General features: G+C 44.7%; 1 protein-coding gene across 16 annotated transcripts in view; it reads left to right on the top strand.

The window, feature by feature from the left end:
• DLG2 (discs large MAGUK scaffold protein 2) overlaps positions 1-25,928 on the top strand; it is a 1,447,004-nt gene that overhangs the window by 667,306 nt on the left and 753,770 nt on the right. For 12 of the 16 annotated variants that reach the window (XM_074955894.1, XM_074956046.1, XM_074955843.1 and 9 more), the window contains one exon: positions 5,406-5,567. In XM_074955894.1, the coding sequence (XP_074811995.1) occupies positions 5,406-5,567 (162 nt within the window). The remainder of the gene's footprint in view (positions 1-5,405; positions 5,568-25,928) is intronic. The other 4 variants (XM_074955852.1, XM_074955877.1, XM_074955955.1 and 1 more) reach the window with 1 other exon arrangement.

Here is a 25,928-nt window from a genome sequence, read left to right as displayed (position 1 = left end):
TTTATTAAATGGATACATGATCCCTAAAACTGCCTTACTGTTTTAATATTAAAAATAAACACACCAATCCACCGGTGTTTCTTTTCCTGAAAAATTATAATTTGTTTTGCTGCACTGCATAGGAAAACTGCACATGCTGCTGCTCAGTGTCATGGGTTCCCTTCTTCAAAAGAGTCTCACTCTAACAGGAAGATTTTGTGGACAACAAGAATTTAACTTAACTAGGAACCAGTATCTCTATTTCTCACTCCCCAAAAGGAACATTGTTACTGGTTATAATTTACACACTGAGAGATCAAAATTGTGCCAAGTACTGAACAGGGATACGAGAGAACCTAATTCCTGCCCAGTTTACTATTTTTTAGAACCCTTGTCAAAAAAATAAATAAATGAAAATTAAGAGCATTCAACGGAAACTAATTATATATTTCATTTCCTTTGCATTTCACTGTGATTGCTTTGCTAGTGGTTAGAACAGCAGATAAGGAATTAGCCTCTTGGGTTATTAATTGATTCAACGGGTGACCTTGGGCTGAATTTCTCTAAGCCTAATTTTCTCACTCCTGAATATCCATTTCAACAAGGTGTAGTCAGACTTGACTAATGTTTGTAAAAGTTCTTCGATTTTTGGATGAAAGGTATTGCAATACTAAGGCGACAGGCCCATTAAAAATACACTAGATAGACAAGACAGCAAGTCATTCACAATTAGAGGTGGGCAGGAAATAGTTTTCCTATTCCATACAAATTTTCAAGATTTTGCCATTGGCATGAAACTGAGACCTTTTGAAGTTTTTCATGAAAAATAAGAGGGGCACTCCAGAATAGCCTGTGGTTAAGGCACTCGTGTTCAAGTCCCTGCTCTGAATCAAACAGGTCAAGGTCTTGAATCTTGGTCTCCAACTTTCTAGGTGAGTGCTGTCACCACCAGGCTTCAAAGTCAGTCTCATGGAGCTTTTCCACTTCATATAAATTCATATGTATGGAGCCAAAGAGAGAGACTTTAGCCTTGTGATTTGGGCATTCATGTGGGAGGTTCAGTTCCCTGTGTCTCCTACATCACAGGTGAGGGCCTTAATACTCGGGCTTCTGGATATTCTGGGGTGGGTATTTCTCACTCATTTTGAGCAGGCATTCCATCCTGAACCTGAAGAAGCTGTCCCACAGAAAAAACAAACATTTTCCAACAAAAAAACATTGTGTCAAAGTTCCCACCCGCCTCTATTCACAATAGATATAATTGTTCGATTATTTCAGTTTGTTAACCTGCTCCCACGTTCTTGGCAAGCAGATGTGATTTCTTCCAGTTTATTTTTTTTTCCTGTTTACTTATAGATACTTGGAAGTCAAGCTGTCTTGCTCAGTTGCAATTGGTTGAATGAATAATATATTATTTCTGTTCCCTGATTGGATGCGTGAAGAAACACGTCCAGTACCAATACTTGTGTGTGCAAATGTAAAGTTTGGTTTCTCAGTATGCTCACATCTGACACTGGAATTAATTCCCTGTGAACAATTGTGCTGGTAAAAACTCAAAAAGAGAACGCAAAAGTAGGACGAGCATGGCTGTAAGGATTTCATTTAAAAACTCAAATGAATATTCATGGAACACATGATTCGCCCCACTTCAGTGTTATGCCAGCACTAATTATTCTTCCTAGCATTTGTCTACATGGTTGTTTTTGACAAGGCAGAAGTGTTTTTCACTTTGAATAAGTCTTTCTGTTGAATTGTGCACTCAATAAAGTTGCTTGCATCTGTAGTTGTTTCAAGTGGCAGTGAGTTGATGAGTAACTAGCATTAGATTAAATGCTATTGGTCTCTGACTAAAACAAGTAGTATTACTTAGCCCTTCTCTTGGCCATAGCATGTCATGCTGCCCAGAGATGGAACTACATGATAGGAAGCACTGAAGTGTGTGTTTACCACTAGCTAATATAGTCACAGCTTTCTGTGCTATGCTTTGATACCTTTCTCTTACACTTAACAGTTCATCAGCTGTGGTTACTGTATGGGAATTTAATATAGCTGAGAAACCTTATTCCTTACTCAATTTCCATCCTGCATAAAATTCCTGTGTGAAATTCAGATATTTCAAACGGTGTCTTCATCCCAGATTGGGAGGAAACATTGAAATATATTTGTTCTGTGGAAGAAAAAAACTTCTGAAAAATTCTGATTGAGAAATGTTGAAATATTTCATTTTGACATTCCCAAATTGAAATGTTTTAGTTTTGGCTTCAGTATACATTAAGCTTAGCTGCCCCGCCCTGCCCCCCAACAGCTGTTGTGGTGCCTCATGGGAGTTGTAGTTTGAGTCCCTGTCTGAATACAGCTCCTGTGCTATATTGTCTGTGTGACTTTGATGTACGCTATTGCTTCAGTCAGAGGGGAGACCACGGTGCATCATGGGAGATGCTGGAGAAGTGAGGAATGGAGACACAATGCACTCCAACTACTACCATGGCAGTTCAGGACCCAAAATAAAATGTTTAGATTTTTCCAAATCCAAAAAAGGGCAAAATCTTTTTTTGAACTTGTGAAAATTTTGCAGCAAATGCTTTTTCCATTAATACATAACATTTCCAACCAGCTTTATTCCCTATCAGACTGTCAGGGTAATGTAAGGTCAATGAGTAGAGTATGAAAATTACAGTATTTCCACACAGACAGTAACTTGTCAAGTGGATGTCTCCCTATCTTTCTCCTTGTTTTGCATCAGAACTGGCTTGTGTCCAACTGCGAGGTTTTAACCAATACTCTGTGCTGGGTCAGGACCTGCCTTCTGTTCAGCCGACACTTCCCCTGCAAACAGAACTTCAAAACAAAAACCCCTCCCTGCTGGAGTAAAGTGAGGGGGCAGTGCCATTTTATAGCAATAATCTCACATTGTAACAGGAATGATCAGTTATTAAAAAGAGCAAGTTCACATTAAATTCACAGCAGCACACTCCACTCCTCCATTGTAGGTAATTACATGGGATTTTAAATATCTGATGCTAGCTGGCAGCATACAATACCCTGCAAGCAGCAGGCACTGATTTGTAATTTAATTATCATAAGCCATCCACCTGTTCTTTTGTCAAACCAGGAGCAGCATTTCTGTGCATTGGTTTTCCTTCCAGAAATTTGAATTAACCCTTTGAGAAAAGGCCAGTTTCCGGGGAACTAGCTGTTTTCCAAGGAAATTGCAGGCCCACTGAAGGGCACAATGCTAGAAAGGAATAAGCATCTCTGGCTGCGGGCAGGGGAGTTGGAACTCTTGCGTGGTGTTCCCTGGCACCTCAGTCTGCTCCACCACTTTCCCAGAAACCCTCCTGTATCACTGGCTTGCACTCGTGACATGATGTTTACGCTGGGAACCAGCAGTAAAAAGCAGTTCTCGTGAGGACTCCAGGTTCAATGTGTTCCCAGCTCTTTACTGGTTCTCATGTGATAGCAGTGATGCAGGCTCAAAATGGGAGTGAAATAGCCACATGAATAATGTTCTAGTTGCAACACTTTGTGAAGAATTTGGAAGGGGCAAGGCTTGTGGGGAGGGCAGAAGGAAAAGGATGGTACAGAAGTGTATGGGATACTTGCTTACTAATTTATGGAGGCTGAATATGCAGGATCTTCTGCATGCTAATGGTTAATATGCAGTTATAGGGTAAAGTTTTCAAAAGCACCTAAGGGACTTAGGCTCTTGATTCACTTTAGAAAATGGGACTTAGGAGCTTAATCCCTTCGTTGCTTTTGAAAGTTTTACCCTACATCTGTTTCCCTTAATTATTCTTGGTATTTTGTTTAGGTCTGACTGTGTGCAGGGAGTGAGTAGGTGAGCCTACACTCTGGTCACTCACATGCTAGTTAGTGGCCCAATAGAAGCTGATTGGGGTAATTATTTGATCAGGCTGGTGGCCTGGGTGGGGTAAGAACTCACCTGGTTCCCATCAGCCCAGGGTTGAGAAGAGGTACAAGAAAGAAGTGCAGCGGGGAGAGGGAGGATCAGGGCTAGCTGAATCTAGTCATACAGAGGCCTCAGAGTAGCAAAGGAGATGAGAAGAGTCTTGCATTATGCAGCTATTTCTCAAAGTTTTGTTTAAGCAAATTGCTCAGTATATTTATGGCATCAGTGTGGCTGGACGCATTCCTTAAAAGGGGTGCATTAGAATTAGTAGAGGATAATGGATTGCTTGGAGTTTCAGTTGTCTGTGTGCCATGGCTTATGGCATTGGTTGGAATACTGTCTATTAGATTGATGGCATTTTGCTAAAATGATTTGCATGCTGCCAGTTACTGTGTATGTTCCATAACTGCAGTATATGGAAAGTGTGTGTGTATATAAAGTGTTGCAGACATACACCACAGAAAGAACAGAGACCAATTCTTGCCCGTTGTATATTTTGTAAATAATCGGTTTATGCCAGAATGAGAGTTTATGAACTGTAAACTTTTGGAACAGTGTGTACACCAACAGCACACACCTGAACTCACCTTACAGTGGATTGTGGGGGGTGGTTCATCACATCTGATTTTTAATGTCTTTCTTGAATTGACATAACTTTACTATTGTACATCACAATTTCAAAATAAAAGTGAGGTTTGAATTCCAAATGGGAAATGGAGAAAAGGGGGTTTTCAACAAAATCTTCCTCCAGTGCCAAAACTCTTGTGAAGTTATGACATGTTTTAGTTTTCTGTTCTTACATCTGACTTTGTGAGAAGGCCAGTAGGTCCAAGTACTTATATATTTTTTAAAAAAAATTGACTTTGCGTGTTACAGAATTACTGATCTCTTAGCTGAAAGCAAAATTTCACAATAGCACCACCTCCATCCACTTTGTGCCAAAGATTTCAAGAAGCCCTGTAGCTCTCCTGTAAGCCCTGACTGAAAGAAAATAGTGCCAAATAGTCTGGCCAAACTTTACAATGTTTGTCTGACTTTGGAGAAGTCATTTAACCCTTCTGTCCCATGATTTCCCCATTTGTAATATGGGGACTAGTTATACACCACCCCAATTTCCTGCCCAAAAAGACTGTTGTGAGCCTATCTCATGTTTCGAAAGCATTTTCAGATCTTCTGATGGAAAATGTTACAGAAGTGTAATGTAATATTATTCTGAGGGTTTGGGGATGTGGACCAATGTTAATTAGAGACTAGGATAAGACCAACAGGTTTCTCTTTCCCCTATGGCCCCTGAAGGGATTTCAAATCAACTCTTTGAAGGTAAAAGTCTCGTGCATCAGTGCAGTTTACTACCTTACCTGCCCCTTTTTTGGTGAATTGCTTGGAAACAGGTTGTTTTTCATGGGTTACTGATTGGGTGGAGGTTGGGGAGCTAATATTGACTAGTGATCTATAACGATATTAATACAGGTGTGGTGTTTTCACAGCTGCTTATTATTCTTGTTTTTTATCCTAGAAGTATCGCTATCAAGATGAGGATGCCCTGCATGATCATACCTTACCTCGTTTAACCCATGAAGTGAGAGGACCAGAACTTGTTCATGTGTCAGAAAAGAACTTATCTCAGATAGAAAATGTCCATGGATACGTCCTGCAATCACACATCTCTCCTTTGAAGGTAAGATGAATATTCATTATGGCTTTGGCCTTAAAACAGGTGAGATCACTTGTCCCATAGTCCTGGAGAAAGATCCTTTGTCCAATGGGCAAGTTGCTATTTGAAATGAAGTTTGATTGTTTTGTGGCATGTCTTTAAAGCTTGGTGGATATTGTAGAGTAACAGGTTATTGCTTTGCTGGCACAGCTTTATATTAGATTTGAGAGAGCTTGGGGAGAAAATGTGTATTGACAAGCAAACCTTCTCTTTTTATATAAAAGGGGATGAAATGTTCCAAAATAGCAAGTTCTGGCATTGTTGTTTTGGCATGACAAACTTTCTCCCGAGGTACAGTAAGCATTGTAACTGTATAACCATTGATGAAGTACTGTCTCGCTTCTTATCCTAAGCCTGGTGGCAAGTTCCATGTACACTTTTCCATGAAGGAAGAATTTGTTTGCCACAGTTCAAATTTTTATTGCTGCAGCACTTGTTGCTATCCATGTCTTTGTCATTGCATGCTTTGTGATACGTGTCAGACATATAAAAAATATGGAGATGCTTTATCAGGTTCATTTGGGTCCACTAGCAATGCAAAAGCTGCTCATCTGTATGAGGGAGTTGACTTATTTTTCTTTGTCATCCCAAAAGAATCCCATATCACACACACTGTATGCTAAGAGATGAAAAGATGTAGTTTCCGTTTAAAAAAAAAAAGTGGTACAAGCTTTAAAATGTTTGTAAAACTTCCCCAATACTTGTTAGGTTGATGAATATAGTTGCTTTTCTAGTGGTTATTACTCTCTGTTAGGACTAGGAAGAGAAAAGAAAGATGGTAGGCTCCTTAGTTAGAGGTGCTGATGTTCTGGTGGATTTGTTACAGGTGATGACTTTAGCAGTTTACAGGTGACAAATGTGGTTGACCTCCATGATACTGTGTTCGGATTATGGAAGGGAAGGAGGGCCAAGCAGTGATTACAGTATGGTGGCAAGTAAGAGGCCATTTTAAGATGTGTATCTGTGTGTAGGTGGCGTTCAGGCAGGTGGAGCACCTTTCCTTCATAGATTGGCTTTGTGAACCCATCTTCATGCCTCTGGCCTGCTGAAGGTACTGCTTTTAGTTTTTGTTGCATATAGGAATTAAGTAGTATCCCTATTAAATACTTCAGAAGCCCCCTAGGGTCTCTGTCTTATATTGCCAGTGCCAACAGTGTAGCAATATGTAGCTAGGCCTTTTATGTTAATGTGTCCATCGTAAACACAGGTTTATTTAGAGCCTGACTGCATTGGCACGCGCAGCAGTATGCACATTGTGCACTGTGCATACCACGGACAGTGACAAGGAGGAGCAGTGCTGGCTGCCCCACTCCACTTAGATTTGGCCCTGCCACCATCCATTGTGACAGGGGTGGGGTGCAGCCAAAATTAAGTGAGTGGGATTGCGTGCTCTCCCCCCAATGCACCAGGTCACAATGACACTCATTCACAGCACTGATTTTGGCTCCTCCATGCCCCCACATCAAACTGCTGTGGGACTAGCCCTGCATAAGAGTTCCCCCTTGGGAGCATGCCTGACCTCACCCCTCTTCCAGCAGCCTGTCCCTCTCTCTGAGGGATGAGAGGCGATACTGCACCTGAGCAAGCTGGGCTGGAAGGTAGGGGCTGAGCATGGCATCGATTTGATGGGAAATCCTCTGGGACCAGTGGCTCCGCAGGGATTGATTGCACATACCATTGAATAAATTTCTGGGGGTTCTGTTGCCCGACTGTCTCTGGGGTGTCCTCCTATCCTTGAAGCTGTGTAGAGAACACAGACACAACAGTTTTTAGTACCCTGGGGGTGAGTTGTGAGGTGAGGAGTTCTGGCCCTTTACGGTATCAGGGACGGCTATTTTTGTTTAAGGAAAGAAGATGGCCTCTTGTAGACAAGGCAAAGAGACAGCCTTTATTTACCTTGGAGATGGAAACTTCCCTGTAAGGTCACCTGACCCAGGGCTGCTAATGTGGTGATTGTGGTAGGCAAGCTCAGTGCTGTGAGGTGGGTGGAGGAGGAGAGTAGTTCCAGATCTGGGGAGCTGCCCTTTAAAGCCTCTCAGCCCAGTTCCTACTGTGGTAGTGGAAAGCGCTTGCTACACGAAGGGAGTGCAGGGAGGAGAGGGGCTAAGTGAAACTGCTTGTACGCCTGTGTCAACTGCAAGTCTCCTATAATCCTGTTTAAGGGTCTCTGACTCTGTCCTCTCAGGGCTGCTCCTCACTATGGAGTCTCTCCTTTAGACTCTTGCCCCAGCTTCTCACTTAGTCATATACATCTGCATATGTCTCTTGCTGTTTTCTTTTGCTGGCTTCTAAACATTGGCTCCACTTTCCCTGCCTGTGTCAACCTGCATCATCCGCTTAAGTGTAGGAAGGGTATGGAAGGGCAGAGTAAGTCATGGACCCATAGTACTCTGGTTCTTTGACAGGAATGTCTGACTGCTCTTGCACTGAGTGTTGTTCCTCAGCACTGACTTGAAAGCCTATTCAAAAGCCTCTTCTCCTGTTGGGATCTGAATGCATGAGTAGCATCATCTGCACAAGGAAAGGCTAAGCAGAGTAGCTCTTACTGTACTCTCTACTCTTGGGCTACAAGTTTTCTGTATTCAGATTAATTGAGTTTCATGATTTCTTCCAGGATGTGCTCTTCTTTCTCTTCCCTCCACCCTCGCCTGGTTCTCAGAGATGCAGCATATACAGTGTATCACTTATTCCTGGTGAGACTGACTAAATGTGATGGAGCACTCCCTCTTTCAACCCGAGATTGAGATCCATGTGCTTTCAACCAGTATGTGTGTGACAGGTGTCATCTTGGCTGATGAACTAGGGACCTCCAAATCTAAAAGCATGAACTGTCAATGCTCTGTAGCAGGGGACTGTAACAACTCATACCCTTTTTGGATTGGCATGGAGAGGGACCTGAAGTGGGTTACATGCACTTCCAGAGAGGCAGTAAATATCCCTTTATAAAGGTCTGGAGGTGTAGATGTGACTATAGTATAAATGTACGTTTTCTCTCTCATAAGTGGTGGAAATGTTGAAATATTTCCTTACCAAGTAGAATTTCAAGTACTGGGGGTCTTAATACAGCCTGTCTATTGCCGTGTCAGGAGCAAGAAACTGCTGACAATTGCAGTTGCATAAATCTGTCAGAAAATCCCACTGAGAGATGTTTTCACTGGAAAATTTGATCTGTCCTGACCCAGTTTTGTGAATGCAGGTCAGAATACTTGGTGCAAAGGAGAAACATGTAAAAGAATGTGTGTAACACAATCACAAGTTCCCCTTGACCAGGTGGGGAGAAGGGATTTACATCTGACAAGCAATCCAAGTGGAATGCATGAAGCCCAGGCACTATGGTGGGTTGCTAGATAAAGAGTTAAATATTTGAATAGTCTTTAAATCATTCTCTAACTGGGATTTCACGGTGGGGTCTGTGGCCCCAGAATGATTTGACTGCCTTTGGTCAAATAAATCTTTCAAATAAAACATGTCTTTAAAGTGATAGAATGATTTGCACAGCTTATTTTCTTTTGAATGGAGAATCATGAATGATATATGTGAAGTACATAGCAGATCTCATTCTGTGGTGAATGCAAGAAACTGGATTTTGTTATCATAGAATCAGGCCTTATTTTAAACTTTATATGTCGATTTTTTTGATAAGCTGGATGGAATGAGTTTGGAGGAGGAAGAAGCCTCTTCTTTGCACACATAACTTGTGTTGTTCTTTCGGGGAGGAAATCTGCCATGGTTCTATGAGCTGAAAATTGCCTCTCGCTGAAATATCCTTCTGTGGTTTGTTTGAGCTCGACGTTTAGTATTGAGCCTCTGTGCACTTGATGCCAGATACTCAAAAGAGCTCAGCTATAATTTTGGCACCAAAATAAGTGGCCAGATCTGGGCCAGAAGTGTCCCAATAGTGGCTGCTGTGCACATCTGAAAAGCTGTCCCTTATTTAGGTGACTAAATGGAAACAAAGTTCTGTTTGAAAATCTGGTCCCAATTTTAAGTGCTGAACGCTTGGAAATTTTGGCCTTGAGCCCTTTTGAAAATCTGTCCCCCTAAAACACTGTTGTCAAGTGTGATGGAGGCTGTATTGGAATTGGATAGGGTGTGAGACACTGATGCCCTCCACCCTTCAATTGGGTATCATTCAAGTATCTAGGGTCTAGTTTGCATGAGCTGGGACATAATACGTGTTGGAAGAAAATAGAAAAGGGCAATACAAACAGTATGTTGAAAAGTCATAGCTTTTGCACAGCCCAGTAGCTCTGTCTATTTAAAGGTGCTTCCTTTTACGTTTAACAATGCTTATCATGTTTTTGGGTATATAGTTTAATAATTATTTTAAGAATACTCCCAAAGCAATAAGAAATCCATGATGTGAACAGCTTTTATTGTCCACTCTTTACAAGGAAAATGCACCTTCAAGGAGTTCAGTTTACTTCCACTGTTTATCATTGTTCTCTCTCGTTTCTTTGTGACTCTAATTTAACTTCAGATTTTTAACATGGACTTGGCTCTTATCTTTGCCTGTAGAGTGTATTGTTCACCTATGCAATGCTATTAATATATTCAGCTAAAAAGCTGTGTTAAGAGTGCTAAGAAGGCACAGTGAATCAGTCAATAGTAAGAAAAGGACAATGTTTAAGGTTGCCTGAGCAACTTTAATTCCGTTATAATGTAGAAGCTTAAAGGAGCTTCCACAAAACGCTTGCTTTGCCTCATTCACTGTGAACAGGCCACTTTTCTATATTGATATTACTGAAATGATTTTTGTATTACACTGGGTTTAGTAAATTGTGTTGATTCCCTAGCTTGTATTAGAAAAATGGAAAATGAAAAGGGTCTTGCTCAAAAATCCTCATCTTGTAGTTTTCTTCATTTGACACTAGATGGTGGAATTTGCTGGAAATCCTTTGGTTTGGGACAGCAGGCCTTTGGTAAGCGGTTATTGAGAAGGTTTTCAGCATATGGGTGGGAAGTGCTTACTTAATAGAAATGTAAGGAATGGTATGTAAAAGATTTATTGTACATAGTTACCTTTTGGATCCATGCTTTGCTGAGAAATCTCTTGGCTAAAACATACTTCACAACTGTATCTAGTATCCAGAGCTATACATTCTCTAACTGAAATGCCCCCCCCCCCTTTTTTTTATTCCACCAGGAAATAGATCTAATAAGTGTTCATTAAATGAGAGAGAGAGTTCTTAAATCTGCTTTGAATTCTTCATATTGGCTGCTTTTGTTTTTTCTATCTCCCTTGCTTTTAATATGTGAGTAGCTCATTACAAATAAACTGAAAATCTTTGTTATATCTCATCGATTGTATGCATATTTTAGATGTCAGGTTTTCCCAGTCCTTCCCTTTACTTCCTGTTTTAAAGCAAGAGCTGAGCGTCACCTTCTGGTGGCATTTGATGCAGAAGACCGCATCCGAGCCCTGTGCTAGGATCCTTTCTGTAGAAAAGTTCAAATCCCTCTCCTTCTGTCTCTTCCTTGACAGTCTTACTTGCTGGAAGAGGAGGGGAACGACAACCTTAATGCACGTTTATTTATTTTTGGTGCAGGTGTGAGGTACTGTCTTCAGTCTTCAGGCATACTGTTGGGTAGCCAACCCTTCAGGATTGACCTGGAGTCTCCAGGAATTGAAGATTAATCTTTAATTAAAGATTGTAATGTGATTAAACCTCCAGGAATATGTCCAACCAAAACTGGCCAGCCTACAGACATGGAGCACAGAGAACCAGGGGACAGTTGTAGCAATGAAGAAAGGGAAAAGGGGCCCTGACTGGAAGCAGTCCTAGAATTGTGTGCCTTGGGGACTGAGAGATCCAGCTTTGATAGTTATTTAGAGGGCCCTGTAAGTAGGGATAGAGGAAATGAGCCTGTAATTGTGAATTTGAGCAACAGGAGCAAGCTATTGACAGGCCAGGTGCTTCTCAAGAAGTGCCACAGATAAGAGATTTGATGCTGCAACTGCTAGTAAGAGTCAATTCCCTCCTACACGGTCTGGTAGCAGCAGACTCTAATTCCACTGCCTACTTTCCCTTTGTGGTGGTAACAGGTAGAGCCCTGCACAGGACTAGTGTAGAGCCCTGCAGTGGGACTGGGATCCCGAGGGTCCCGCAGTACCTGCTGCCTTATAGAGGGAGCAGGTGAGAGTTGTTATTTTGGGGTAGGACAGGAGTGGGATTAAAAATAGTCCTGCACAGGGCTCTGGTAACAGCCTTCTCATCCCTTGCTCCTTAGAGCCTGCTGCTACCACCAGGGAAGAGGTGAGGTCACTTGGCAGTGGTCATCCTGGGCCTTTTTACAAGTAACTGAACTATTGCTTCACTCCTGTCATTCACCCTAATAGCTGCAGGTGGTCATTTCCCAAAATCACCTTAACAGTTAAGGCAGAAAGTGGCCTAGAAATGCCCAGGAGTTGCTTAGTTTCTTGTTCAGATGTCAGTTTTGTCTGCTGTAGAGCATTTAATTGGAATATGAGCTCATTTTCACCCTCCAAAATCTGTTGTTTGGATAAATGGGTGCAGTTCTTGTACATTAATCACAGTACTTCAATTTAAGTGTCTTATGATTAAGTCACGTCTTGCAGAATAAGAAGTTCTGATAGCAAATACAGGGAGAGAATAGTATAGAAAAAAATTTCATTTAGCTGGGAAACATTCCTCTTATTCTCTCCAATGAGCTAGGCAGGCTTGCATTTGAGTCTGCAGTTGGGGCTGTAATTTTTGTAACGCTAACGAATGTTGCCTCTTACAAGTAGCATGGAAGAAATGATCAAATTTATCAGGGGCACATGCTTTTCCTCTTTGATTTTCAAAACTCTGGCACAAATTTATTTTATGTGTATGTTGCTAATCTTCTAGGACCTTTGCATGCTTAAAATTTGATCCTGTCTAAGCTGCCTCTTCGTAACATGTTCTATTGGATCTAAATGTCATAAATATGTTGATGACTTACTGTCCAGCTTAAATCTTCTTTGCTGAGCTGCCACATGTTAACAGTATCTTCACTCGATGGTGATACAGTTAAATCTTAATTATTCATCTTTGGTATCTGAAATTTAATTTCTTTCCCCTGAATCTCAAATTCATACAGAAATTGAAATTCATTTTTCTTCTTAGAGCGATTGCTCATGTCCATTGCATTGTAGGTGTGTGCGCTCGCCACATGCACCGGTGCTGGAAGTTTTTTCCTCAGTGGTATACATAGGGGACCATCTCTGGCGCCCTCTGGAGTGGCACTCGTATGTGCTGGTATATGGGGCTCTGCTGGCTCCTCCCTCCCTCAGTTCCTACTTACTGTGTACCGGTGACAGTGCTGGAATGTGTCCTTGCCTCAGCAAGCTTACTTCTTTCAACTGTGTCTAGTTGTGAACTCTTTCTGTATAGTTTAGTTTTATAGTTCCCTTAGTGTTGGAGTTAGTAATAGTTGGTTAGTCCTGACGGGAGTTAGCCTAGGGCTGGCCATGCCCCGGTCCCCAGGCTTCAAGCCTTGTGACTGCTGCAAGAAACCTATGACAGTCAGTGATCACCATAAGAGCGGTCTAAAGTGCTTGGGGGAAACCCACATGAGTGACAAGCATCGCATCTATAAGAGCTTCAGGCCATGAACGAAAAAGAAGTGGGACATTGGTCTTTGAGCACCCTCACAGCGGCATCAGAGCCGACAAGATCGGACTCTGCTCCGAACACTGCAGCCTCGATGTGGAGCTTGCCGCTGGCACCGACCTCAGACCGGGGCTGATCCCCATCCTTGGAACCGGCTGAAAAGCAAAGAAAGGCTGGGAGAGGGCATTCTCCTGTGCCCCGTAAAGGGAAGGAGAGAGCCAGAGAAGAGCTAGGATTCACGAGGGGCAGCTCTTTCTCTCTGGTCGGTGGCCAGGCTCCAGAACCTACTGAGCTGTCAAGCCCCCTTCAAGACCCCCTGCCACCCTGGAGAGCAGTGCAGAGGCACTCGGCACCTCGCAGTGCCATCCATGCCGGAAGCCTTTCAGGCCACTAAGGACAATCTCTCCCCTCTGATGCCATCCACACCAGCTACTGAGGTGCCCCGTGTCATAAATATAAAGGGAAGGGTAACAACCTTCCTGCATACAGTACTATAAAATCCCTCCTGGCCAGAGGCACAAAATCCTTTTACCGGTAAAGGGTTAAGAAGCTCAGGTAACCTGGCTGGCACCTGACCAAAAGGACGAATAAGGGGACAAGATGCTTTCAAATCTGGGGGGGGCGGGGAGAAAAGGTTTTAGTCTGTCTGTTCTGTGTGTTTGCCAGACACAGATCAAGGAAGCAAGCAATCCAACTCCATTAGAATTAGTAAGTACTAGCAAGGGAATGCGTTAGCTTATTTTTGTTTTGGCTTGTGATTTTTCTCTGTGCTGAGAGGAAGGTGTATTCCTGGTTTTCTTTTTGTAACTGTAAAGTTTGGCCCAGAGGAAAATCCTCTGTGTTTTTTAATCTGATTGCCCTGTAAGATTATCTTCCATTCTAATTTTACAGAGGTGCTTCTTTTACCTTTTTTCTTTATAATAAAGTTCTGTTTCTTTTAGAATCTGATTGGGGGTTTTTTGTGTGTGTGTCCTAAAAAACGCCAAGGTTAGTCTGTGCTCATCTTGTTTATTCTCAAGCCTCCCCAGGAAAGGGGGTGCGGCGGCTTGGGGGGGATATTAGGGGGAGTAGGAACTCCACGTGGTCCTTTCCCTGAGTTTGTCTAAATCACGTGGTGGTGGCAGTGTTACCTAATCCAAGGTACAAGGGAGAATTTGTGCCTTGGGGAGTTTTTAACCTAACCTGGTGGAAATAAGCTAAGCGGGTCTTTCATGTGGATCCCCACGTCTGTACCCTAGAGTTCAGAGTGGGGAGGGAACCCTGACACCCATTAAGGGGAAACCTGCCCTGGGACCCTTACAGTGGTCTCCGTCAGTGCAGCACCACTCCCCACTGCAGAGGGTGCTCTGCCAGCGCTCACCTGAAAAGCGCCACCAGCCCCCGGATGCAGGTCAGCTGACCTGCCAGAGTTCCCGGTGTTGTTCCCAGTCTCTAGGCAGTGTTCACCGGGATCCTGGCGTTGATCGCCAGCTGTCTGGCACAGACCTTTGGAGGCGTATCACCAGTCCCCAGAGCCCTGATGCCTGGAGCATCCGAATCGGTCTTCAGGCTCGTGGCACCATTCCGGAGGGTTGGTATGCTGGTCCCCAGAGTCCCGTCTCCAGTTCGCCAGTATGGATCCCCATGGGTATGTTGATGGTCTCCAAGATGTTGATCCTTTCACTCCTGGTTCATGGAGCGGCACCACTCTCATAGTGTGAGGCGTGGATCGCTGGGGTACCATAGCCAATCTGTCGAACACAGCCACAGGTCACTGGAATCGCAGCAGCGAGAGACATTGTCCTGGTACGGCTCTCTCCGCAGACCTCTGCTGCGGAGCTGACTGGAATGGGGTAGACAGGCAACATCAGTCCCGTCCTGGTCCCCCTGGCAAGCCTCCCCCTCCTCAGGCTCTAAAAGCTAGGAGAAAGACCTGCCCACGGGCCAAGGCCACCCGCCGGGGCATCGGCATTTCCTTCTGGGCCCCCAGGGGGTGCACGGCCCCAGGGCCAATGGCCAACCCCCTGGCACCTGTGGAACTCCTGAGCATTTCCCCAACCATCACAGGGGTATCAGTCAGTCTTAGGAGCATCGGAAAGATGCTCAGCCACAGTCTCCTGCCCGCCCCGACTTGGAAGTGGAGTCAGAGAGAGCTCCGCAGGGACAGCCATCTCCAACTGAGGCTCCCCTGGCGGAGATAGTGGAGTTACCAGGCCCACCATTACTTGTCTGCTCATCATCTTCACCCGCCGAGATGCTAGCAAGGCCCTCTCACATGGATGATACAAAAACCGACCACGAGCTTTTGAAGAGCGTTGCATTGAACCTTGGTCTGGAAGCCAAGGAGCTGGCAGAGCCCTCAGACTTCCTGTTCGGTGCAGCAGCCCCCTCGAAGGTGGCATTACCAATACAAGAGGGAGTTGTGAAACTAATCAAAGCCCTTTGGCAAACCCCCTCTTCCCTGCCCCCCCATCTTTAAGCAGGCAGAGCGGAAGCACTATGTCCCTGCTAAGGGGTTTGAATACCTGTACACACACCCCGCCCCAAGCTCACTGATGGTGTCAGTGGCCAATGAGGGTGATAGACAGGACCAACCAGGATAGACCCCGAAGAATAAGGAGGTGAAGAGGATGGATCTTTTCGATAGAAAGATTTATTCTGCAGCCACCCTCCAGCTAAGAGCTGCCAACCATCAGGCCCTACTTGGCTTAACGTCTGGCAGTCCATGCCAAGTTCGCAGAGTCACTACCTGAGGAGCCAAGGAAGGAATTCCTGGTTATTCTGGAGGAGGGCAGAGCAGTAGCCAGTGCAGCACTGCAAGCGGCCTCAGATATGGCGGATTCCACAGCCTGGTCTATGGTCAGCCTGGTCAGCCATTTCAATGAGGCGGGCGTCCTGGTTGCAGTTTTCAGGCTTGTTGGCAGAGATTCAGCAATCCATCTAGGACTTCCCCTTTGACAGCTTGGCACTGTTCGCAGAACAGACGGATAGCAAGTTGCATGGCCTAAAAGACTCTAGGCCACCTCATGCTCGCTGGGCATGTACATCGCGGCGCCCACGAGGAAGCGGTTCATGCCGCAACAGTCCCACAGGTTTGGGGGCCCTTCCCATTCAGAGCCCTTCTGTAAGAAGGGCAGAGGCTATGAGCACCAGCAAGGCCATTAGCCGGCCTCCTCAGCTCACTTGAGCTCTACCCACTTCCAAACTGGGTAATAAACAGGCATTTTTGAGGGTGCGCTTAAGGGCGACCTTCTAGCCTGTGTCCTGGATCCAACATCCCTGTTTTTTTTCCAACTGCCTGTCTCCCTTCCTCCCTGCCTGGGCCTCTATAACATCGGACCAGTGAGTCCTCAGTACAGTCGCAGGGAGTTATACCCTCCAGTTTATTTCTATCCCCCCTCCCCTTCTACCCTACCTCCCCATCCCCCTTCAGGGACCCTTCTCACAAGCATCTTCTTGCTCAGGAGGTGCAGGACCTTCTGTAGGTGGGAGCGATAGAGGAAGTTCCTCTGCACTTAAGGGGAAAGGGTTTAACTCTCACTGTTTTTTGATCCCATAGCCGAAGGGGTCTATGCCTCGTCCTTGACCTGCGGGGTTTCAACAAGTATCTCAAGAAATTGAAGTTCTGCATGGTCTTCCTGGCCTCCAACATACCTTCCCTGGTTCCAGGAGACTGGTACACTGCCCTCGACCTGAAGGATGCTTACTTTCACATATCAATATTTCAGGGACACAGATGGTTCCTACATTTCATAGTTGGGATCGCCCACTACCAATTCGCTGTGCTCCCCTTTAGTCTAGCAACGGTACCAGGGGTATTCACAAAGTGCATGTCTGTGGTAGCGGTCTACCTCAGACATCAAGGTATCCAGATCTACCTGTACCTTGATGACTGGCTCATCAAGGGGCGCTCCAGGTCCCAAGTTCAGCGCAGTGTCGAAGTTGCAGGGTGCTTGACAAGTTCTAGGCCTGTTGATAAACGAAAAACATCAAAGTTAATCCCGGTTCAAAGGATAGAATTTGTCGGAGCGGTACTTGACTCTATCCAAGCCAGAGCATTCCTGCTGGAGACCAGGTTCAGGGCAATGGCAGATTTGAATGGCCCATCATCTCACCACAGCTCAGGTCTGCCTCAGACTATTGGGGCACATGGCAGCTTGCACGTAAGTTGTCCATCATGTGAGACTCAGGCTGCATCACTCCAGATGTGGCTTGCATTGGTCTACTGCATGTCCAGACATCATTTAGACAAGACTATCGTGATCCCACTACAGGTACTTACCTCCCTGCAGTGGTGGTCAGATCCAACTCTGGTAAAAGAAGGTGTGCCGTTCATGACCCCACAACCCATGGTTTCCCTGATTTCAGAAGTGTCCGACCTCGATTGGGGAGCGCATCTCGGTGCACTGCAGAATCAGGGATTATGGTCTCGGGAGGAACTCACATTATGTATAAATGTCAGAGAACTCAGAGCCATCCGCCTGGCTTGTGGTGTCTTCATTCCACAACTGTCTGGTCGGATGGTGCAGGTGTTGATGGACAACACGGCCTCCATGTTCTACGTCAACAGGTAGGGGGAAACTTGTTCATCGGCTCTGTGTCAAGAAGCCCTCCATCTATGGGACTTCTGCATTCAGCATGCAATCCACCTGCAAGTCTCTCACCTCCCTGGCATCAGGAACACAATGGTGGATCGCCTCAGCAGGTCCTTCTTCTCTCACCACGAGTGGTCCCTTCACTTGTAGGTCGTCAGGATGCTCTTCCAGAAGTGGGGAGCTCCCCAAGTGGACTTGTTTGCCACCAGGAAGTGTCATCAGTTCTGCTCTCTGCAAGGTCTCGGCAGAGGCTCACTTTCCGATGCCTCTCTTCTGTCATCATTGGCAGACCTGTTGTACTCCTTCCCGCCAATTCCACTCATCGGCAACATTCTCTTGAAGATCAAGAGGGACAAGGCGCGGGTCATTATGATCGGCCTGGCATGGTCACGCCAGCATTGGTTTGGCATGCTCATGGATCTGGCCGTAGCAGCCCTGTGGCCACTTCCCAGCTGCCCGGACCTACTCTCCCAGGATCACGGTCAGCTCCTGCACCCGAACCTCGCCTCTCTCCACCTCATAGCTGAACCTAGAGGAATGAACCTGCTTTAGTCAGATACAGCAGGTTCTCTAGGAGAGCAGAAAGCCTTCCACCACAGTGACTTACCTGGCAATGTGGAAGTGTTTCTCCTGCTGGGCGTCGGAGCAGAATATCTCCCTGACCCAGTCATCCCTGCAGTCCATTCTGGATTACCTGCTTCACTTGAAGCACCAGGGTCTCGCCTTTTCCTCGATCAAGGTGCACCTGGCAGCCATATCAGCCTTCCATCCCTGCATCCAGGGTAGCTCTGTATTCTCACATGAGATGACGATCAGGTTCCTGAGAGGCCTTGAAAGATTCTTTTTGCCGATCCAGGGCCCGGTTCCCCAATGGTGCCTTAACCTGTCCCTCTCCAGGCTCATGAGTCCACCCTTTGGCTTCTTGTTCCCTCTCCCACCTGTCATGGAAGGTTGCATTCTTATGCATGGATGAATAAATTGGCTGCATATGATCTAATCTGGTGTCCATTTTTTTACCCACACTCAAATTTAGTCAAAAGTTTGGCAACAGGTGATTATCTATCTCTGTGTGAGGTATTTTTAGTCCAAGGATGGATTAGCAGGGTAACGGTGATCTCCATAATAAGGCCTTTGATCTCTGTCCTGATACCTTCCTAGCTCTGCATTTTGTTTTTCCTTTTCTTTTTAATATACAGTTATTGACAGAGCGCTGTGGTTGCATACATCTTGGAGTCTGTATCTGTTAATGCACCTTCATTGAATATTCAGTATTTTGCTTCATTAAATAGGATACAAGACTTTTTTTACCAGTTTCAATGTACCTCCTTTCCTTTATCTTCTACTGTACTGGGGATATGTGTATATCATCTATCTATATCTTTGACCTATGTCTTTTAAATATAAAAATCCAAACAAATTGTATTTAACCCCCCCACCCCACAGATGGGTTCAAGCTTATTTTGCTTTTGAGAACAGAAGTAGCTCGGAATGTTTTACATTCTGTTTCAAGGCAAGATGAACAGCTAGCTAGTAAATCAAGTCAATAGTATGGTGTATAAAACCTCTCTCACTCAATTAGCTTAATGTGGGTAGGAGTATTTCCAAGTTTTGCAAACCCTGTTTTATTAATTCTCTGAACAGAGCACTATAGAAAGTGGTGCTAAATCTTGATGTCCTTGTCCTACTGAAGAATAGCTGGTATTTTCCATTACTGTTTCTGATGTAGTCCCCTATTTCATGCATTTGATTTTTGTCCTGGACTATTGAATAATGGCGTCTCGCATGAATTACGTTGTGCAGACAGTGTCTTGTTATCTTTCCAGCTTCTGACAGAGTTAAAAAGAAGCCTAATAAAATTGCTTCTGTCAGTGGATGATTTAATTGGCAAAACCTCAGCCATTTAAGGTAAACCACAGGAATTGTAGATGGTTTTTCTGCAAAATAAATGATGGCTTATGATGGGCAATAGCAAAGCAAATTCTGACAGTTTCAGAATACTACTAGCCCATCATATGTTGTAAGATTTGCCTGAAGAATTGATAAAGGAATTTTTCATTTTCAGCCCTGAGGAAAATACTTTCAGGTTATGGATACTATTCATTTTATAAAGGGTATTCCAAGTATTACAGATCTTTTCAGATATTCATTTAAACAGACACAGTTTCAGGAGATTTGTTCCCTGTTCGTTCTTCTGGGTACTGTATTTATTAGGATTAATTAGCTGTGCTACTTTGTTTGGTCAGATTTGATTTATCTTTTTAAGGATATTCAGAGTCTGTTCCCTGGGACTTTCTTTATAGCTGATATTTGGTCTCTCCTCCCCCCGCCCATGCTTAATTTCTATAGAATTTTGTATAATGCTGATGACTGTAAAATTTCTGTTTGCTTTTCTGTAATTCACTGAACAGTTCTTTATTTTGTATAAGTTTGTCATGTGACTGCCTATGGAATGCAGAATGTTTAGGGAATAGATACGTTACATGAGTAACTTACTAGCTGCAATATGTAAAATACATCAGTTGAACATCCTTTTATTTCCTTTTTAACGAGTGGGAACAGTTACAAACATCAGACTTGTATGTTCTTTCAATTCCCTATTTGTATCTAGGAGTAGTATGGCAGACAAAAAGGTACTTATATGTCACATAGGCTGGCCCTCTGACTGGTCAGGCAACCTCCTGAAACAGGATCTGCTAAGGAACACGAGCCAACCCAGATCCACCTGTGGATGGCTAATTTGGATAAGTAGCTCAGTGGATATTAGCTGAGGAAACCTGAGCCTTATATCGTGTTATGAGGGAGCAGGCAGGAGCCCAGAACAAAGAGAGGAAGCTTCTGCGGGTGGAGAGAGCTCCTCAGGGGAGCTGGGTAGGAAGCTATTCCCACTGGTGTCTTCCTGGAGAACAAAGGGTATTGGGGAGAGGAACAGCTCCTAGAACGGCCGCACGCACACACCCCCTCCAGAGGGGAGCGACCAAAAAGCCTCTTGGCAGGGAGAGACCGAAACCCTTCGTTGTCAGTGGAGACTGCAGAGCTCCAAGCAGTGAAGAAACCTGGGGATTACAGCAGAAGGCTTGTTTACATACCACATTGGGCAGTTGATTAAATAAACAAGACCCATTAAGGGGGATTGCTCACGCTATGCAAGTCTCATTGAACTATTTAAAAGCCTACTAGGGGAAAATGAGGTAGAGACATGACATAACAGTTCCACACCAGGCTGCCAGGGGGTATTTATAATATGCTTTGAGAGCTTCTGATTAAAAAAAAGCTATATAATTAGGCAAACTACAATGCAACAGATTTGTCTCAGGAAAGCCAGCTACCTCTAATGCCATTTGTTTTCCCCAAACCAGAATATAGAAATGCTCTCCTAGATAATACTTAGTGCTGCCATGAGTGCAGGGGACTGGACTAGATGGCCTCTCGAGGTCCCTTCCAGCCCTACGAGTCTGTTTCTACAGTCCTTTCAGAGCTCCACTACTACAGAGACTTGACTAGGTGGTGTATTTAGTACTGAAAATAGGAATTCTAGAAATCCGTTTTCCATGGGAAAAACACGGAATTTGCCTTTTTACAGAGACTCTTTATAGTTTTTACGGTTTGTGGAAAAAATAAAAATATACACAGTAGAACCCCATTTGTCCAAGCCTCCATTATTCAGCTCTTCATATTAACCAAACCACCAGCCACCCAGGGCTGACTCCTCGAGCCCCGCCACCATTAGTCCCAGGTGGCTGGTGGTTCGGTTAATATGGAGAGTTAGATAATGAAGGCTCGGAAGAATGGGGTTTGACTGTATATCAATAAAATATTGTGTTCAACTGATACCTATATATATTGTGGCTAGAGAAACTGAAGTTCAGAGTTTTGATTTAATTGCAGAAAAATGTGGGGTTTTATATTTTATTTGAGAACTTTGAGTCTTTTTGTCATGGAAAACTAGGATCTCTGGTCATAATGGATACAGATGCAATTTTTCATCAATATGTAAGTGGGGGAATAGTCCCACTCTTGTGGGGAACTTTCCTGGCTTCTGCACTACCCCGGTGAAGTGGGCTAGCGAAAGGATCTGAGTCCTCGCTCCCACTTCCTTTACCCAGTGGCCTCCCTGCCCTTGAGGACTCCCCTTCCACTCTCCTGTCTGGCAGAGTCCTCGTAACCCCAACAAGCCTGGGCCCAGGATTCCTTGGGGGCTCGACCCCCAACCCTGCTGTGGTTACCTAGGACAGGGGCTAGGGTGTCCCCACTCCAGAGTACTCTCTCTGCACTGGGCACTTCTCTGACCCACTGACCATTACATACAAGTTATTTAATCAACAATTAATTTTAAAAAGAATAAGGAAAAATGGGAAAGGTTAAAGGAAACACATCACTCCGCTCTGTGGCAGGGAACATCACAAACAGTGTCTCTGGAATTTCCGGGCAGTTCACAGTCTGGTCCTTGTAAGTCCCAGGCCTTCTTCTCAGGCCCTGGCTGTGCTGCAGGGATGCTGTGGGTTGGACACTTGCTCTGGTGGTGGCCACACGCTCTCAGGCTCTAAGTGATAGGACCCTTCTTCCCAGCGTCCCCCGGCCCTGTCGGGATTACGATCCAAGCCTGGCCTGCAGAGCCTCTTGGCTGAGGCGTCTCCCTCTGCTGGGCCTGCTGCTCAGGATCCCCCTCGCTCTCCCCAGCTGCTCACTGCACCCAGCTCCAGACTGCTCCAGCCCCAGCTCCACCACTCTGTCTCTGCTGCTCTGCCTCCAGCTCCCTGGGCTGCTTCTTTGGCCCCTCTGGCTCTGGTTGCTACAGCTCTGCTTCCAGGACAGGTCTGCTCTGCAGGCTGCTTCTGTGACTCTGCTCCCAGCACTGACCTGCTTCCTGGGCTGTTTTTCTGGCCCCTCTGGCTCTGGTTGCTGCAGCTCTCCTCCCAGGACAGGGTCTGCTCTCTCTGGGCTGCTTTTCTGGTCCCTCTGGATCTGGCACTGCTCTGCCCCCTAGCTCAGCTTGGGCCCCTGCTTTCTCCTCAGCTCAGCCCCACTCTGTCTGACCCAGACGAATCCCGCTCACATGGAGGACGGGACCTCCCTGGCCTCCTGACTCCCTGATTAGCCTGCTCACCCTGTCATTCAGGCTGACCTGGAGCGTTGGCCTCTCCCCATTGTTCCCGGGGGCTGTCAGTCTCAGGGTCCTGATTTCCCATTGACCCTTCCCCCTTTTTAGTACTGGGAGCTAGCAACTAAAACACCCCCACTGAATGTTAGTAAGGGGGCAACAGTCCCCTTACAAATAGAAGCTACATGCATTCATACCTTCATAAATAACACATTATGTATACCAAAAATGTTCTGTGATTCCCAATGTAAAATACAATTTGAAGAAAGGATAGAACAAACTATAACAAACTACAATTCCTATGATTCCTGAGGGGCACAACACAGTTGCCTCCCATATGTAAAGAACCATTTAATTGAGCAATAGACTGCTCAATATTTATGTTAGTTCCTCTTTTGTTTCCAAGCACTCCCTCATCAACTTTCTACTTTTTATGGTGCTTACTTTAATCATACAGTTGTAATGAATCCATCCGGAGCTTGGACTACAACTGTCATCTTTTAGTTCTTAAAAGCACAGCTATCTACACTTGAGCTACAAGAGATCCTTTTGCTGGCCAGTGTTCAAAACTGAATTTGAGAACCCATCTAAATAATTGCTTCAGGCATTATTGTTCTGTTCTATCTGACCATTGTGGATGCAGCTCAGTTGTGTTTCTTGAAATGCTTCTCAAGATGGGAGTTTCACAAAGGTTTAAAAAACTAGGCAGTTTCTCTGTGTAGTTGGGGGTCTTTAAAATGTATATATTTGACCTTATTATTCAATCAACTGTCCATTTAATAACACTTCAAAAATTAACTTATTGCTGGAGCTGGTAGAATACTAAATTATATATTTGACTTCCACTGATGTTCGTGTAGTATATTTATTGAATAATATTTGACCATCTATAGAGCTGGTTGAGGATCACAAAATGTTTATCATAATTTTGACATACTGGTGAAATTAATCTGATAACATCTTTGCCAAGCATTGTATTATGTGATTAGCTCTACTCTTTCCTGGCATTTTACTTTATTTTTTCTTCCTGTCTCCACTGTATTCCACTCTTTTTCTCTTAAATCATGATGCATCCTTTTCCAAGTTGTCTTCAGTGTAGGGTGACCAGATGTCCCGATTTTATAGACAGTCACGATTTCTGGGTCCTTTTTTTTTTTAATATAGGCTCCTATGAACCCCCCACCCCCATCCCGATTTTTCACACTTGCTGTCTGGTCACCCTACTTCAATGTCCCATTTCTGTCCCCCCACACTCCCCCTCACCCCTCCTCTCCATTGCCCTGCCCCACAGCCATTGGTGCATCTACACACAGATCTTGGCAAGTTTACTAGCCACCCAATAATCACAACTAGCCAAAGACAGACACACAGAGTTAGGAGTTGTAGTTATTCAGAACAATTGTACTTTACCCATCCCTGCATGTTCTGGCTGATACGAGATGATATTTCAGCAACTCTACCCTTCCCACAGCCTTCGTGTTTTTGTTCGTCTCTCCGGTGCCTGTCTCTCCTGTTGTTGTTTCTTCACCTAAGCTGCAACAAAGTAAAATAGACCCGATTCTTTCCAGTCTCCCAGCTTTACCCTAGAAAACGGGTCCATTTTCACTCTGTTGCTGCGTATGGAAGCTCTGAGCAGCAGAAGAGGCAATGGCGTTGGCAGACTCAAGCAAACAGTACCTCACTGGTTTTCTTGTTTGTGCTTGGAAGGTATCTTTTACAACTGTAAGGGCTAGAAATTAATGGCATTCTCCAAGGAAAGTTTCCTACCTGTTGTGAGTGAACTTTTCAAGGCCTAGCTGTCACTATAGTTTATAATGAACACACATACTGTACTTCTGCTTTGGATTTGAAAAGTCCTCAGTAGTTGACTTTGTGACTTCAAACTTCAGTCAATTAGCAAGTTCTAATGATTATTTTAATAAAACATTTATCGCTGATAGCACTAAGGTGGAAAGGCTGACAGTAATGTTGTTTTCAACACACAAAGAAGTTTCCACTTTAAAGTCTGTCACAAATCATGTCTTTGATCAATAGGTAATCTGATCACAAGCAGAAAGCCAAAACGCATTGTGAGGGTAAATGGTGATAAGTGATATTAATTATTGGGAAGTGGCCAAAATTACAAAATTAGCGAGTGGTGTACTAGTAGTGGGATTTTCAGTGAGCAGGCTTTGAAGACCACATTCTCTTCTGATTTCAAGACTTAAACTGCTGCTGTTCTTTCTAGCAGTTTTGTAAGCTGTTGGTGCTCTCCTGCTATTTTGCTGGCAAACTTCTTGTGCAGATCTGAGCTGAATTAGAGGCTGTGGCTGAAAGTCTCTCCTCCTCAAAAGTAAATTTGGATTTTAAATTGAATAGCTGATGGCATGTAGCCTTAGTTCCTTCTCTGAAGAGCCTTACTAGTCTTAAGGAATCCTCAACATGTCAGTGTCCATTAAGGCAAATGAAAAGGCGTGGAGTAAGTTGTTGACAAGGCTTGTTCTGCAGACATCAATCTTGGCTAATAAGGATCATCATGAAAGACCTTCTGAAAATCAGGTCCAAGGTGTATCAAGTTGGGCACCCCGAAACAGGTGGCCATTTCTCAAAATTTAGACCATTGTGGTTAAAGCAGAGGGACTGGGAGTTGAGAGGACTAGATTTTAATCCTGCTTTGTCACCTTGGCCTCACCTATGCCATGAAACTGAACCATTTCTGTCAGTGGATCTCACCTCACCACCGTGGCGCCTTCTGGTGGTCATTCTGGGAATTAGCTCAGTCTTTTTGCAGGGCGCCCTCCTCCAGTGGTGTCTTGCCTGCCATCACTTCTGCTCTGGACCTGCGTTGCCTCAAGGATCGCAGCATCCTCTTCAGGACACAGCCCTCCGCCCATGCCCCATTCTGTTCCCCCCTCTCTTCCAGGGGAGCAGGAGTCCTCTTACCAGCCACTCATCTCTGTGGCCGACTGCAACCCAAGGATCTAGCCACTCCCCTCAGTGGCAAGCGTGGGCAAAGGGGAAGGGGGAGACCCGGGCCCTCCCGCTACTCTGGTCCCAACCCAGGGACCCTCTAGGC

This window comes from Natator depressus, chromosome 1 (genome assembly GCF_965152275.1).
Source record: "Natator depressus isolate rNatDep1 chromosome 1, rNatDep2.hap1, whole genome shotgun sequence".
In the NCBI taxonomy this organism is placed as follows: domain Eukaryota; kingdom Metazoa; phylum Chordata; order Testudines; family Cheloniidae; genus Natator; species Natator depressus.
This window is presented reverse-complemented; position numbering and strand designations above follow the sequence as displayed.